Source organism: Staurois parvus, unplaced genomic scaffold (genome assembly GCF_062004578.1).
Source record: "Staurois parvus isolate SC_StPar_1 unplaced genomic scaffold, SC_StPar_1.0 ptg000352l, whole genome shotgun sequence".
NCBI lineage: Eukaryota > Metazoa > Chordata > Amphibia > Anura > Ranidae > Staurois > Staurois parvus.
In genome coordinates, this window is record NW_028318148.1 from 2,862,739 (window position 1) to 2,875,439 (window position 12,701).

General features: G+C 41.0%; 1 protein-coding gene across 2 annotated transcripts in view; it reads right to left on the reverse strand.

The window, feature by feature from the left end:
- Positions 1–373: 373 nt before the first annotated feature.
- OLFM1 (olfactomedin 1) overlaps positions 374–12,701 on the reverse strand; it is a 78,162-nt gene continuing 65,834 nt past the window's right edge. For both annotated transcript variants that reach the window (XM_089684684.1, XM_089684683.1), the window contains exons 5-6: positions 5,615–5,721; positions 374–2,202 (exon numbers count right to left, since the gene is read on the reverse strand). In XM_089684684.1, the coding sequence (XP_089540810.1) occupies positions 1,528–2,202; positions 5,615–5,721 (782 nt within the window). In that variant the 3' untranslated portion in view covers positions 374–1,527. The remainder of the gene's footprint in view (positions 2,203–5,614; positions 5,722–12,701) is intronic.

Genomic DNA, 12,701 nt, shown 5'->3' on the forward strand with positions numbered 1-12,701 from the left:
GCTGGGGCCCAACTTGTGTTCAAGCACACAGGCCTATTGCATTCAAAAAATGCCTCTGCATCAAATGCATATATAAAGCCAAGGGCCGCTTTTGTCTATCAGGCTCTACCTATAACCTTAATCTTTCTTTTGGGTGGACTGATGCTTAGAATTGTATAAAATTATATTAACACTTTTTACAGTAAGTATTATTTCTAAGGTGCTGGAAGACAGTTTTCCATTAAATTCTCGTTTTAAGTTTACCCACAAGAGTTTAGTGGTGTCTATACACAAGGCAAAGATATTTAAGAAATATTGTGCTCTACTGCTGTGCCCTCTACTCTGCTTTTCCTCCATTTTGGTATAATTGGAAAAACGAAACATAAAATATGAATATCCTAATATTTTGTTTTATTGTTCTTTAGATAGCTGTGGATAGTACAAATCGCTCTGTATGGTAGGTTTTTGTGTTCTGATGACTGAAATCATGATAATAAAAAAACCCTTTTCTAATATTTTCTTACAATTACTCCAAATGGGTACAAAGAAGCTAGAGGCTTTTTCCACAGACATCTACCGATTTCTGCTTTTGGTTAATACTAATTAATGTCATAGATTAAAATCTCTATTTAGAAGACTGGTGCATCTATTTCGCCCTACATCAAGAGACTGCATACCAGGTCTTCATGTTCTATAGTTTCTATGACGGGTAAACATCTTTCTCTAATCATATATCCATATGTATATATTATATGTAATAAATATTTTCCTTTTTTAAGATTTTTACAGAAAAAATGAATTGCTCTTAATAAATCCAAACTACTTCAGATTGAACAACATTCATCGCGTGAAACAGACAAATACAATTGAATACTTCAGAGTACAACAGACATTATACATGATAATTTCTGATACATAAGTTTAAACAATATGGACAAACTACCATTATAGCCAGAATACAGACCTTCAATTTTCCTCGATTAGGAGAGTTTTTTTTGTTTTTTTGAATGTTTTATAATTTTAGTAATAGCAATACTTGTGGAGTCTCTGAACTTTAGAGTGATTTTTTATTTTTACTCTAGAAAAAGTAATTATAATGTTTCTCTCTTTAAAATACCCAATCTCACACAAATTCCAGAAAGTTCTTCACAAATTCCAGAAGTTCCATAGTCATCATTCTGGGCGTTCTCCATCTCCAAATAGTAAAAGCTCTCCATCAAGAAAAATCCCACAACTTTGATGTTGGGTGCTGTCCATTAAAACCAACAGTCACTGCCTTATTACATATTGATAGCTTTATTTTTAAACAAAAGTATATTTTCTTGGATCTTAAGTGCAGCGCGTTTTCTGTTTTTTTTTTTATTAAAATGTAAAGTAAAGTTGTCTATATCTGCAGGTGTTTTTTTTTTTATTATAATGGTAATGAGGGCACATGGTAGTCATTCAGCCCAGACAGACCTTGCAGAAGGACAGCAAAGTTTTGGCAGCCGTTATTTTCGGTTTTGTTCCATCCTACTGTTTTGGTCAGTTCATGGCAGCTAGATTTAGCTACGATTCATCAGAGCGGATGACATGGAACAGGGTGACATTGTAGAGGACTTGGTGGCCATTGTTCCAGGCATACAGAGCCCGGTCCTTGGGATTGTAGTCCAACATGGAGATGTGTGAATACTTGTTTTGAAATGGGATGTCAATGTATTCATAGTTGGAGGTGTTCGTCTGATAGGCGTAGTGCACTTTGGTGCCACCAGAATAACCATTAGTAACATATAGAGTCCCACAGATCATGAAGGCTTCTCCGGCACTTCTTTTGGGGTATCCTGTATTCCAAGATTTTAGGATCTGTAAAGTATTGGGGTCTAGTTTGCTGATGACTATGTTACCAGCATTTTGGTTGGTGGCATAAACCACCCATAACCCATTCTCATCTACCATGAGGTCAATGTCTGACTGGCCACCCCATGCATAGTGGTAGACATTTGTGTACCCAGCAGAGTCCAGGCTGCGTGTTTTCAGAATTGTCTCTGATTTTAGGTCAAAGCGGATGATAATGTGACTTTGGAATTTGTTGAAATAGATGGATCCATTATATACAACCTGGCCTGTCCCCGACCAAGGGTGAGGGAGACGGTGAGAGGTAAAGTTGTCACTGTTCATAAAGTCCTCCATTGACTTGTACTCCCGGACGAAGCGGTTATTGTGATAGCCATCCATATACCAGACCTGGAAAACCAATACATAACATTAGCTCTGTAGGACAACATTTTCATTGACTTACATCAGGGACACTAAAGAGACGTTGACATTTCGTAATGAAGGCAATAAAGAAAAAAATTCTCTGTGTCAATGCGTTTCCTCCAAATCTTTTCAGATTTCACCCACCCCTGCAGTGATACCTAGGAGGAATGCACACCTCTTTCCATAAACATTAACATATGACATTTAAAACTGAAATGTCACTGGCAGATTTCCCTGCAGTACCGTTATCCCCAGTGCGGAGTGGCGGTGTGTTTACAGTGCCTGTTCAAGTTAACTCGCTCGCTGTGGAATATTTACAGTTTGCACACAATTTTGAGAGGGTCAAGGAGATCACAACCTTAGGCTAAAGTGTTGTTTGGAACGAACTTCCTCCTTCAAAAAAGTTGAAATTCTTAAAGTATATGTAACCCAATCTGTAAATTCTTATATATACAGTATATATTTAACATGTTAAAGTGTACTAAACCAAGGACCCTGCATTCACGTTATCTGTACTGTGGGAGACCACAGAATATGGAAATGCAATTATTTTAGAAAATGTAAACTGCTAAATACCTTTTCTTATTAGCAGTTAGCAAACATTTTAGATTTTTCTTTAAATTTCACTGCTATTGATAATGGTAAACAGGACAACTAGAGTGATTCTCCCTAATGGAGACACTGACAGGTTTTCTAATCCATCTCCACTCTGATTTAACTGTTTCAAAAGAGTTACATTTAAGGCATGCCAGGAATGCTAAATGCTCTCAAATTGTCAAACCATCAAATGGCTGGTGTCATAATTGATCATGTGCAGCATCTTCACAGTTGCAGATCAAACAGAGGCTAAGATGGCAGCTTCCTTGGTTGAAAAAGGATAGGAGGGTTTAGTTCCGCTTTAACAAACTCCTCTTCATCTGTAATAATGGCACAGTGCCACCTACAGGTTGGAGGAATGTTGGCTTGTACCTACAAGCATGCTGTCCACTTTTATCTGTAGTGCTCCCACATAGTAACTCTATCACATACACTTTTCATGGAAGCTACAAGCGCAGCCATGGTCCACTGTTCACACCATCAGGAAACCTGCCCTGAGAAATCCCATGCAACAACTGCTGGAGTGCAGGAATATAGCCAGGTAGTGACTACAAATAGGGAGTGAAGACTGAAAAAATACTTCCTCCTGTAGCACCCTCCTGGTTAGGTGCCAGAATGTGTAGTTAAGCATAGTTTCTCCGTTTACCAGATAGGCACTCAGGTAAATTCAGTGTGGTATTCTTCTTAACAGAGTGCTGTGATTGGTTATTTAGGTCTGCTCATGCTGCTCTGGTGCTGTTGGGGTTTGTCTGAGTTCTGCCCGCCTCCAGGAAGCTGAGAGCCTTCCAGAACATGGGTAAGGTCTAGGAAATTTAACAGCATGAATATGGCCAAGGCTCTGTCTGGGTTTCACTTGGCAGATTGGAAGGTGGCAACTATTCTATCCTTGGGCCTTGTGAATACTGACAATGAGGTACTTGGAGACGCTGTGTGCTTTCTGCCTCACCTGGGGTTTGATAGTCAGCATGGGTCTGAAAAAAGGGGACACTGGCTAGTGTACTGAAGAGCTTGTCCAAGTGTTGCTACTGCAAAGGACTTTGCTTAGCTACATTTACCTTTTTGGGCTGTCGCAGTCTGTCGTAACTAATACCTGAGGAGCTCAGCTAATCTACTTGCTGCTATATGTGATAAAGGGAAGTCTGCTACCTACTGTCAGCCAAGACTTCTACAGTGTTCAACTAGGAGATCAGCTAAATGTCCTCAGTGTGAATTGTTGTGATTTGGAGTATCCTACTACAACTCCCCATTCTTATCCCCAGTTCTACAATAAACATCTCCAAAAACAAAATATCCCCAAGACTGGTCATTGAAGACAACGAGCGGAAGTGTGAGTGTATTTGAAGAAATACACTGTGCTTGGCTGTAGGGTGAAGTAAGGGAAAACCGGGACAACATACAAGCGGCTCCTCCGGGGGTAGCACTACACTCCTGCCAGGAGTAAACTGTTGTCTCAGCCTAGTCAAAGTCACTGACTGAAGATCAAGCAGGGCTTTTTAAGGAAAAAATGGGTGGTGCTTTGTCTGAAAAAAAAAAAAAAAAATCAGTTGTTGCACATGACAGACTATAAAGTTACCAAAGGGCTCCTGTTAATATTTTGAAAATTGTGTGATAATCCTGTCCAGTCACGTCGGGAACTGGTAATAACTACGTTTTTAAAGTGAAGGTACACTCTGAAATTACTTTAGGAACGTTGGACAGCCATATATGTATCTGGATAAATGCATAGCATCATGTATGACTTTGTCCACTCTCTGGTTGTTGGTAATTGGCAGTGGAATGTGCCAGCCATTTACCAGTGACACCCTAAAACTCAGGTTGTTTCTCAGCCCCTTATGTAATTTTCATTTGTAATAGTATCAGAGCATTTAAGCAGTTTCCACTCAGGCTATGCAATCCACGGAATATAGATAGCATGGAGAAAGGGGCTGAAGAGTTGTATGGTGTTGATGGTAATAGCTGGCATTTTCCTAAGCAGATTTCTGAAAAATGGGAGCAGACACAGAATTCAAACATGCTGCTATGTATTTAGCAAGGTACATGCTGTTTAATGTTTCTCGAGTAAAAATGCTATGTCCCACCCTGAATCATTGTGTTTTTTGCTGAAATTAGTTGTTTTTTTGTTTTTATTCTCTGACCTTACCTAGGATCTCACTCTTAAGTCCGCTTTCCATTTAGATCAGCAGGGGATCTGTCTGCTGATTAGAGCAGAGTGGGCAGATGACAGGTTAGTGTCCCTTCAGTTTAAGGGACACCAACCGATCCCGTCCTGCTCAGTGGACCGGCAGGTGTAAATGGACACCACTATCCATTTACACCCAGCTGCCCTCTGATCCACCTAGATAGGACGGATCTTTTTTTTTTTTTTTTTTTTTTATAGCAAACACGATCGGATTGGAGGCAGGCTGGTGTGAATGGACATGAGTCCGTTTTTACACCCATCGGTCCATAGGGGTAAATAGAGAGTCCCATCAGGTCCACCTGAAAAAGTGACAGGTAGGCCTGATTGGACCCTTAGTGTGAAAGGGGCCTTACTCAAGCAAGAATTCTGAGCAAATCTGTCAAAGCAGTGTATGTCAGTATTTTCAAATATTCAGGTAACCAGAAATCTGTTGGATCCTGATGGAATTTCAGTTTATGCAATCTCCTATGGCAACCAAAGTCTCCCTTTCTTCCAATCAAGTCATTGAATGAAAGAATCTTCTTAGTACTTTACCTTGCTGACTCATTGATAGTCAAGGTCTGGTTAGCACAAATGTGTTTGGGGAAGATTAGTTTGAGTCAGGAAACAAGCATTACTTACTCTGTTATCTCCTTCTGGTGCCTGTGGGTCAGTCATCCATGAGCCAAACCTGGACCCAGATGCCTTGATTGTGACTGGTTCACTGATTCCGGTCAACTTGCCACAGGCTGCAAAATACAAAGTTACAAATTAGTTCTGTTCTGGTGTCACTATCACTGATCTACTGTATATTACATGCACAAATCTTAATTGTAAAATTACATTTTTCGTCATATTTTGTGCTTTGTCGTTTATTGCTCCTCTTCAAAGTGTATGTCTACCAATAACTTTTTCTTAAGTTTTGGTTTTGAGTACAGTGGGGATAGTTAGAACCCCTATTAGATTTTATTGATATCCTGGACCCCATTAGAGAAATTTCACCTCACTTTTTGTTCACAAGTGAGGGTTAATTCCCAGTGGCAACAACTGCCAAGAACTAAATTTCAAAAGTTTATTTGAATTTATTATTTATGCATTTTGTGTATGTTTTATTGTATTAACCACTTGCACTCCTGAGGATTTACCCCCCCTTCCTGACCAGGCCTCTTTTTGCTACTCATCGCTGCACTAATTCAACTGATAATTGCGCAGTCATGCAATGCTGCACCCAAATGAAATTTGTCCTTTTTTCCACACAAGTAGAGCTTTCTTTCGGTGGTATTTGATCACCTGTGCGCTTTATTTTTCACGCTATAAACAAAAAAAGACCGAAAGTTTTGAAGAAAAACGATATTTTTTACTTTCAGCTATAAAAAAATATATCTGTTATAAATTTAGGCCAAAATGTATTCTACTACATGTTTTTGGTAAAAAAAATTACAATAAGTGTGTATTGATTTGCTTTGTGTGAAAGTTATAGCGTCTACAAACTATAGTATAGATACTGCAATTTACGCCATTTTTTTGCTATACAGCGTTGTGCTAGTTTAACAGACAATTGCGCGGTCATGCAATATGGTACATAAATAACATTTATGTCCTTTTTTTTCTCACAAATAGAGCTTTCTTTTGGTGGTATTTGATCACCTGTGCACTTTTTATTTTTGGCGCTATGAACAAACTTTTTGAAGAAAAACATTTTTTTTAAAACTATTTTCTCATTTCGGTCATAAATATCCAAAAAAAATAAATTCACCAAATTTAGGCCAAAATGTATTCTGCTACATGTTTTTGGTTAAAAAAAATCCCAGTAAGTGTATATTGCTTTGTGTGAAAGTTATAGCGTCTACAAACTATGGTATAGATAATGGAATTTACACAGCTTTTTACTTCCTGACTGCTCATCACATTTCTTGAGGTGCTAAAATACCAGGATAGTACAAACACCCTCAAATGAACCCTTTTTGGAATGTAGACACCCTAAGCTATCTGCTGAGGCATATTAAGTCCATGTAAGATTTATTTTTTTTCCACAAGTTTCTGGAAAATGACAAACGTTTTTTGTTTTTTTTTTACACAAAGTTGTCATTTAAATGATTTCTCGCACAAGCCATGGATATATGTGGAATTACACCCCAAAATACATTCTGCTACTTCTACCGAGTATGGGGATACCACATGTGAGACTTTTTGGAAGCCTAGCCACATACAGGAGCCTGAAATCCAATAACCACTTTGAAAGCCTGAAGGTGCGCAACTTCCTCATTTCACTTCCTCAATACCTATCATCAGTTTCGAAGGCCCTGACATGCCAAAAGAGGCATGGTGAGTATTTTGCAGATCTCATTTTTTTCTCACAAGGTTTTGAAATATAAAAAATAGAATAGAAAACATTTTTTTCTTAATATCCCAAAAACTTGTGGCAACAAATGAGATCTGCAAAATACTCACCATGCTTCTTATCAAATTCTTTGGGGTGTCTTTCCAAAAAGGGGTCATTTGGGGGGTTAGGTGCTATCCTGGCATTTCATGGTCTCCAAAACCGTGGTAGGTAGTCTAGAAGTGTAATGAGGAAATAAAGCCCTTTAAAAGACTGAAGGTGTTTATTGGATTTTGGGGTCCTGTACTTGGCTAGACTGCCAAAATGTCTCTCACATGTGGTACCCCCATACTCGGGAGAAGTAGCAGAATGTATTTTGGGGAGTAATTCCACATATACCAATGGCATGTGTGAGCAGTAAATCATTTAAGTGACAATTTTGTGTAAAAAAAAAAAAAAAATTGTCATTTTCCAAAAACTTGTGGTAAAAAAATTCAATTCTTCTATTGATTCAACATGCCTCTCAGCAAATAGTTTGGGGTGACTACTTTCCAAAAAGGGGTCGTTTTGGGGGGTGGGGGCATTTTTATGCCCAGCATTAGAAGTTTATGCTACACATTACTCTCTTCTAACCTCCTGAAGATCAAGCCTTTTCTGACACTTTTTGTTCACATGAAGAAAAATCATTTTTTTTGCTAGGAAATTAATTTAAACCCCCAAACATAATTTTTTAAAGCAGACACCCTAGTGAATAAAATGGTGGGTACTACAATTTTTTTATGGCACATAGTACTCGCGGAGAGATTTTTCAAAAGCAATTTTTAAATACTTTTTTTTTTTTTTATACTTTTAATGCACAATATATTGGCCAATTATTTGGTAAGATATAAAAGATGATGGTATGTCGAGTAAATAGATACCAAACCTGACATGCTTTAACTGCCCCTGTGCAATGGCACCAAACTGCATACATTTTTAATATCCATAGGCAATGCTTTAAAAGCCTTTAAACGCTACCATTTAGTCTTAGAATTACTGCCCTTGATCTGATGTTTACGGCAATACCTCACATGTATGGTGCAACCGCTGTTTACATACCGGCACAGGGTCAAAGCTTGTGCACACAGGTGTGCGTGTATGGTAGGGGGCGAGGTTTTTTTTTTTTTAACCACTAGCCTACAGGCCACTTATACCCCCTTCCTGCCCAGGCCAATTTCCAGCTTTCAGCGCTGTCACACTTTGACAATTGCGCGGTCATGCAACATTGTACCCACATGAAATTTTTATCATTTTGTGACAGAGCTTTATTTTGGTGGTATTTAATCACCTCTGGGTTTTTTAAAATTTTCTTAAACCAAAAACCACTGAAAATTTTGGAAATAAAATTAGTTTTTGTTATAAAATGTTGTAAATAAGTGATTTTTCTCCTTCAATGAGGTTTCACTGATGGGCACTGACTGGCAGCACTGATGGGCACTGGCAGGTGGCACAGATGGATACCGACAGGTGGCGCTGCTGGGGCTACACAGATCATCAGGGCACACTGATCATCAGTGCTCTGATCTGTGTACATGTCCCCTCCAAGGAATACCGATTACCGGCTCTCCTCTCCTCATGAGCTGTCAGCATGACAGCTCGTGGGGAGAGAAATGCTGATAACCGGCATTTCCCTGTTTTATATGTGATCAGCTGTGATTGGACACAGCTGATCACATGACCGAGCCGACATCTTCGGCTCTTTCCGTGGATCGGTGAAAGAGTTTCGGCTGAACTGCTGCAATACTGACACTCAGTGGCTGAATGTCTCATTGCTATGGGAACTCTGCCATACTGAAGTTTCTATCTGCTCAACCCAGCTCTGATGTAGGGAGCGCCCTTCTAAACGCGTTAGTTTTTATCCCCCCCTTTGGATTTACCTGTAACCCTGTGTGGATATGGTTTACTTATGCCTGTTTACCGTCACCTTTGTGAGTATATTTTATGTTAAATAAAACTAGTCTATTGAGGTAATGCGCAAGGTTTGTGCGCTCTTTCATCCTCTTCTACAGTTTTATCAAGCTTCCCCAGCTTCATGATAGAGCTGCACAACCTCTGATCACCAGCAGATGAACACGCTGTTTGTTACTAATGCCCGTTTTGATCTGAGTGTCAAACACCGCCTGGCGGTACCTCTAGCGATCCACAGGACAGGTCTACCCAGGGCGCAGGGTCTAAGTCCCAGTCTGCTTGTTCACCAGGGCCCCTGATAGTGGGGATGGACTTGGAGCAGACAGTGACCAGGTCGCGGCCCCTGAGTACACCTGCCTGTGGTTGAGGGATCCGCCAGAGGTATATACTGGAAGAGAGCCTGATGTGAAGAGGCAGATATGCCTGAGCAGCAGTGACCGGATCCGTGCAGGATGGATGGATGGTAGGGTAGTGCAGCGTAGTCACAGACCGGGTCGGTAACAGTAGGGACAGCACGGTACAGCGCTGCAGACAAAGAGTAGTCAGGTCACACACCAGGTTCAGTAACAGGAGGTCATATAAATAGGGATATCCAAGAGTGGTCAGTCAGTCAGTCAGTCAGTCAGTCAAGGTCAGGATCAAGCAAGGTTGGCAACAAATCAATCAGCAAGAACAGGATAATAAGACCATACGGCAACTTGAGTCTGTGCAGGGCTGGTTTAAATAGTGCGCCCTGCACTGTCATTGGTGCCAGGCGCGCGTCCGTGATCGCAAGTGCGCATGCGCGGCCGCAGCTGCCTAGGTCCTAACGCCTGCCGATTAGAGCGCATTGGCGTTCTGCGCATGCGCAGACCCGTGCGCTGCCGTGACTGCTGACACTGAGTCTTTGAGCTCAGGAGATAATGGATCTTTGATAACCATTCAAAGTCCAGTGATGTACCAGTAGGTCACTGGTCCTTGTTGGGTATAATATGCTATGTTCATTTTTTTTTTTTTTTCTCGTATGCAGCCTGTGGACTCAATGAAAAAGAAATCTCTGCTAGAAAGTGTGTGGCATGCCCACCATTAGTGGCACGCTTGAATAAAAATTGTCCACGTATAAGTGGTACCCCATGTGGAAAAAGGATGACACCCAAGTCCCAAACTATCTTGTCACTGCTCCCCATGTAGTCTGGGCATCCGGGGGGCTCCACGTGACTATCTTTTCCCTCGTAAATCCGAAACTTATAAGTATAACCTGTTGTCCTCTCACAGGTCTTCTGCATCTTGACCCCATATCTGGCACGCTTGCTGGGAAGAAATTGTTTGAATGCCAGGCAGCCAGAAAAATTAATCAGGGACTCATCAATGCAGATTTGTTGCTGGGGAGTATAGACATTTGCAAATTTTTGGTTAAGGTGATTTGTGAGGGGTTGAATTTTGTGGAGCCGGTCAAATTCAGGGTCACCCGAGGAGGACAGTGTATTGTTGTTGAAATGCATAAAACACATTATACTCTCATATCTATGCCTGGCCATGGCAGCAGAGAACACGGCATATGATGAATCGGGTCTGCAGACCAATACAACCGCAATTTCTTTTAGTAATGCCCATGTTGAGGGTTAGGCCCAAAAAAAATTTAAATTCGGAAACTGTAATGAGTTTCCATTCGACTGGTCTGGCAAGGTTTGAATTTGGGTTGGCGCTGTTAAATTGTGCATATAAATTGCTTTGATCCACACATACAGATATTCTGTGAAAAACCACTCCAACAATTAAGGGGAATAGTTACATTTGCTATTTCCACCTGAATTCCGGGTAGGGCAGTGAATGGGGGAAGTACGGGTGCTGCAGAATTTGTGGGCTGTCGATCAGGATTTGCAAGCACATCTGGAAGGATACTAGGAGCTCTATGGGCCTGTGTGCAAATTCTTGGTGGCTGCGGGACAATACTTGTGCTCACCACCGCAACAGCTTGTACTGGACTTATGGGACTCGCCACGTCCCCAAGTCATACTGCAGTGCTGGTATTATTATAATACAGGATTTATATAGCGCCAACAGTTTGCTCAGCGCTTTACAATATGAGTCCGTACAGTTCAATACAAGAGAGTTAGGAATGGCCCTGATCCTGGGAGCTTAGGAATGGCCCTGATCCTGGGAGCTTACAATCTAAGAGAGATGTGAAAGACAAAGATGTACTAGACTGCTGGTGCTCCCCAGTTCACCAAAAGGTAGCGCAGCACTAGTACTGGCACTCTGATGCATATGAAGTCATCAATTTACCGGCAAGTGCTAACAGAGATCAGACCTGATTACAATGGCGGGAAAGACACTGTAGTTTTGTGTGCAATGTATCAAGTGACAGTGACCTACTGACACTGCACTTGCTGGGGGAGAAGGGGGAGGGGGGTAAGCGTAGGGGCGTAAGCATAGGGGCTAAACACAGGTGCTGGCAGGTGCCGGGGCTGATCCCGCTAACGCTGCATTTTTGGGGACGCTATACTTATGTGAACACTGGTATAGTGCTGATCTGATCAAAGATATTGATCCGTTCAGACACTATACTAGCAATGGAGGTTTGTTGTGCATGAGCGTCTTCCTGGCAGTCAAGGGGTTAAATGTGATGACTGGTGTACTGATGGGCAATCTGACGCTATCTGGGAGGGGCGTGAAAACCACGGGAGAGCAAATCGTGTGTGTGTGTGTGTGTGTATATATATATATATATGTGATTTTGTAATGTGCACTGCATTACATTCAGGGGAGACATTGGGGGTGTTTTTAGACCCTGGATCTCTCAAAGAACCTCACTAAAAATCATCACATAGGGGAGATAAGTTTAAAAAAAAACTAAAGTTAGACCCAAGCATATAACCCTCCCAATTTTTCAAGCCCCCCCCCCCCACATATGTACTCCCATACAAACGTAAAAGCAGGCGCTAGGGCGCCTACGTATGAAAATGATTGCAATACACGTTCCATATCACCACGCATGCCAGAATTCGAGCAATAATTCTAGCACTTGACCTCCTCCATAACACTAAACTGATGACCTATAAGGGTCTTTAAAAGTGTCACCTATAGAAAATATAGGGTACTAAAGTCTGTTGCCATTTCACGAGCACACGCAAATTTAAGGTTTGACATGTTGGATATCTATTTACTCAATGCAACTGTGTATTTTTTGCATTTCCTAGACCTTTTCAGTAATATCGTGTAATATAAATTAGAACTACCACTATTATGTTCTCTAGGGTCTCTGATTTCAGAAAATATATGTTTTGTGTAGTCTTTTTGCACATGTTTAAAAAAATCTTTAAGGCTTCAAAACACAAAAACTGCTCTGGCAGTGAAAGGGATAAAGGATAAGCCCGACACACTCCTTTGCTGACAAGCACCCAATCAGTGCTCATTACACTGCAAGATCTCTCCCCTTTCTACTAGTCCCCAAGTGCGGTGCTGGAGACAGGCAGGTAGGAG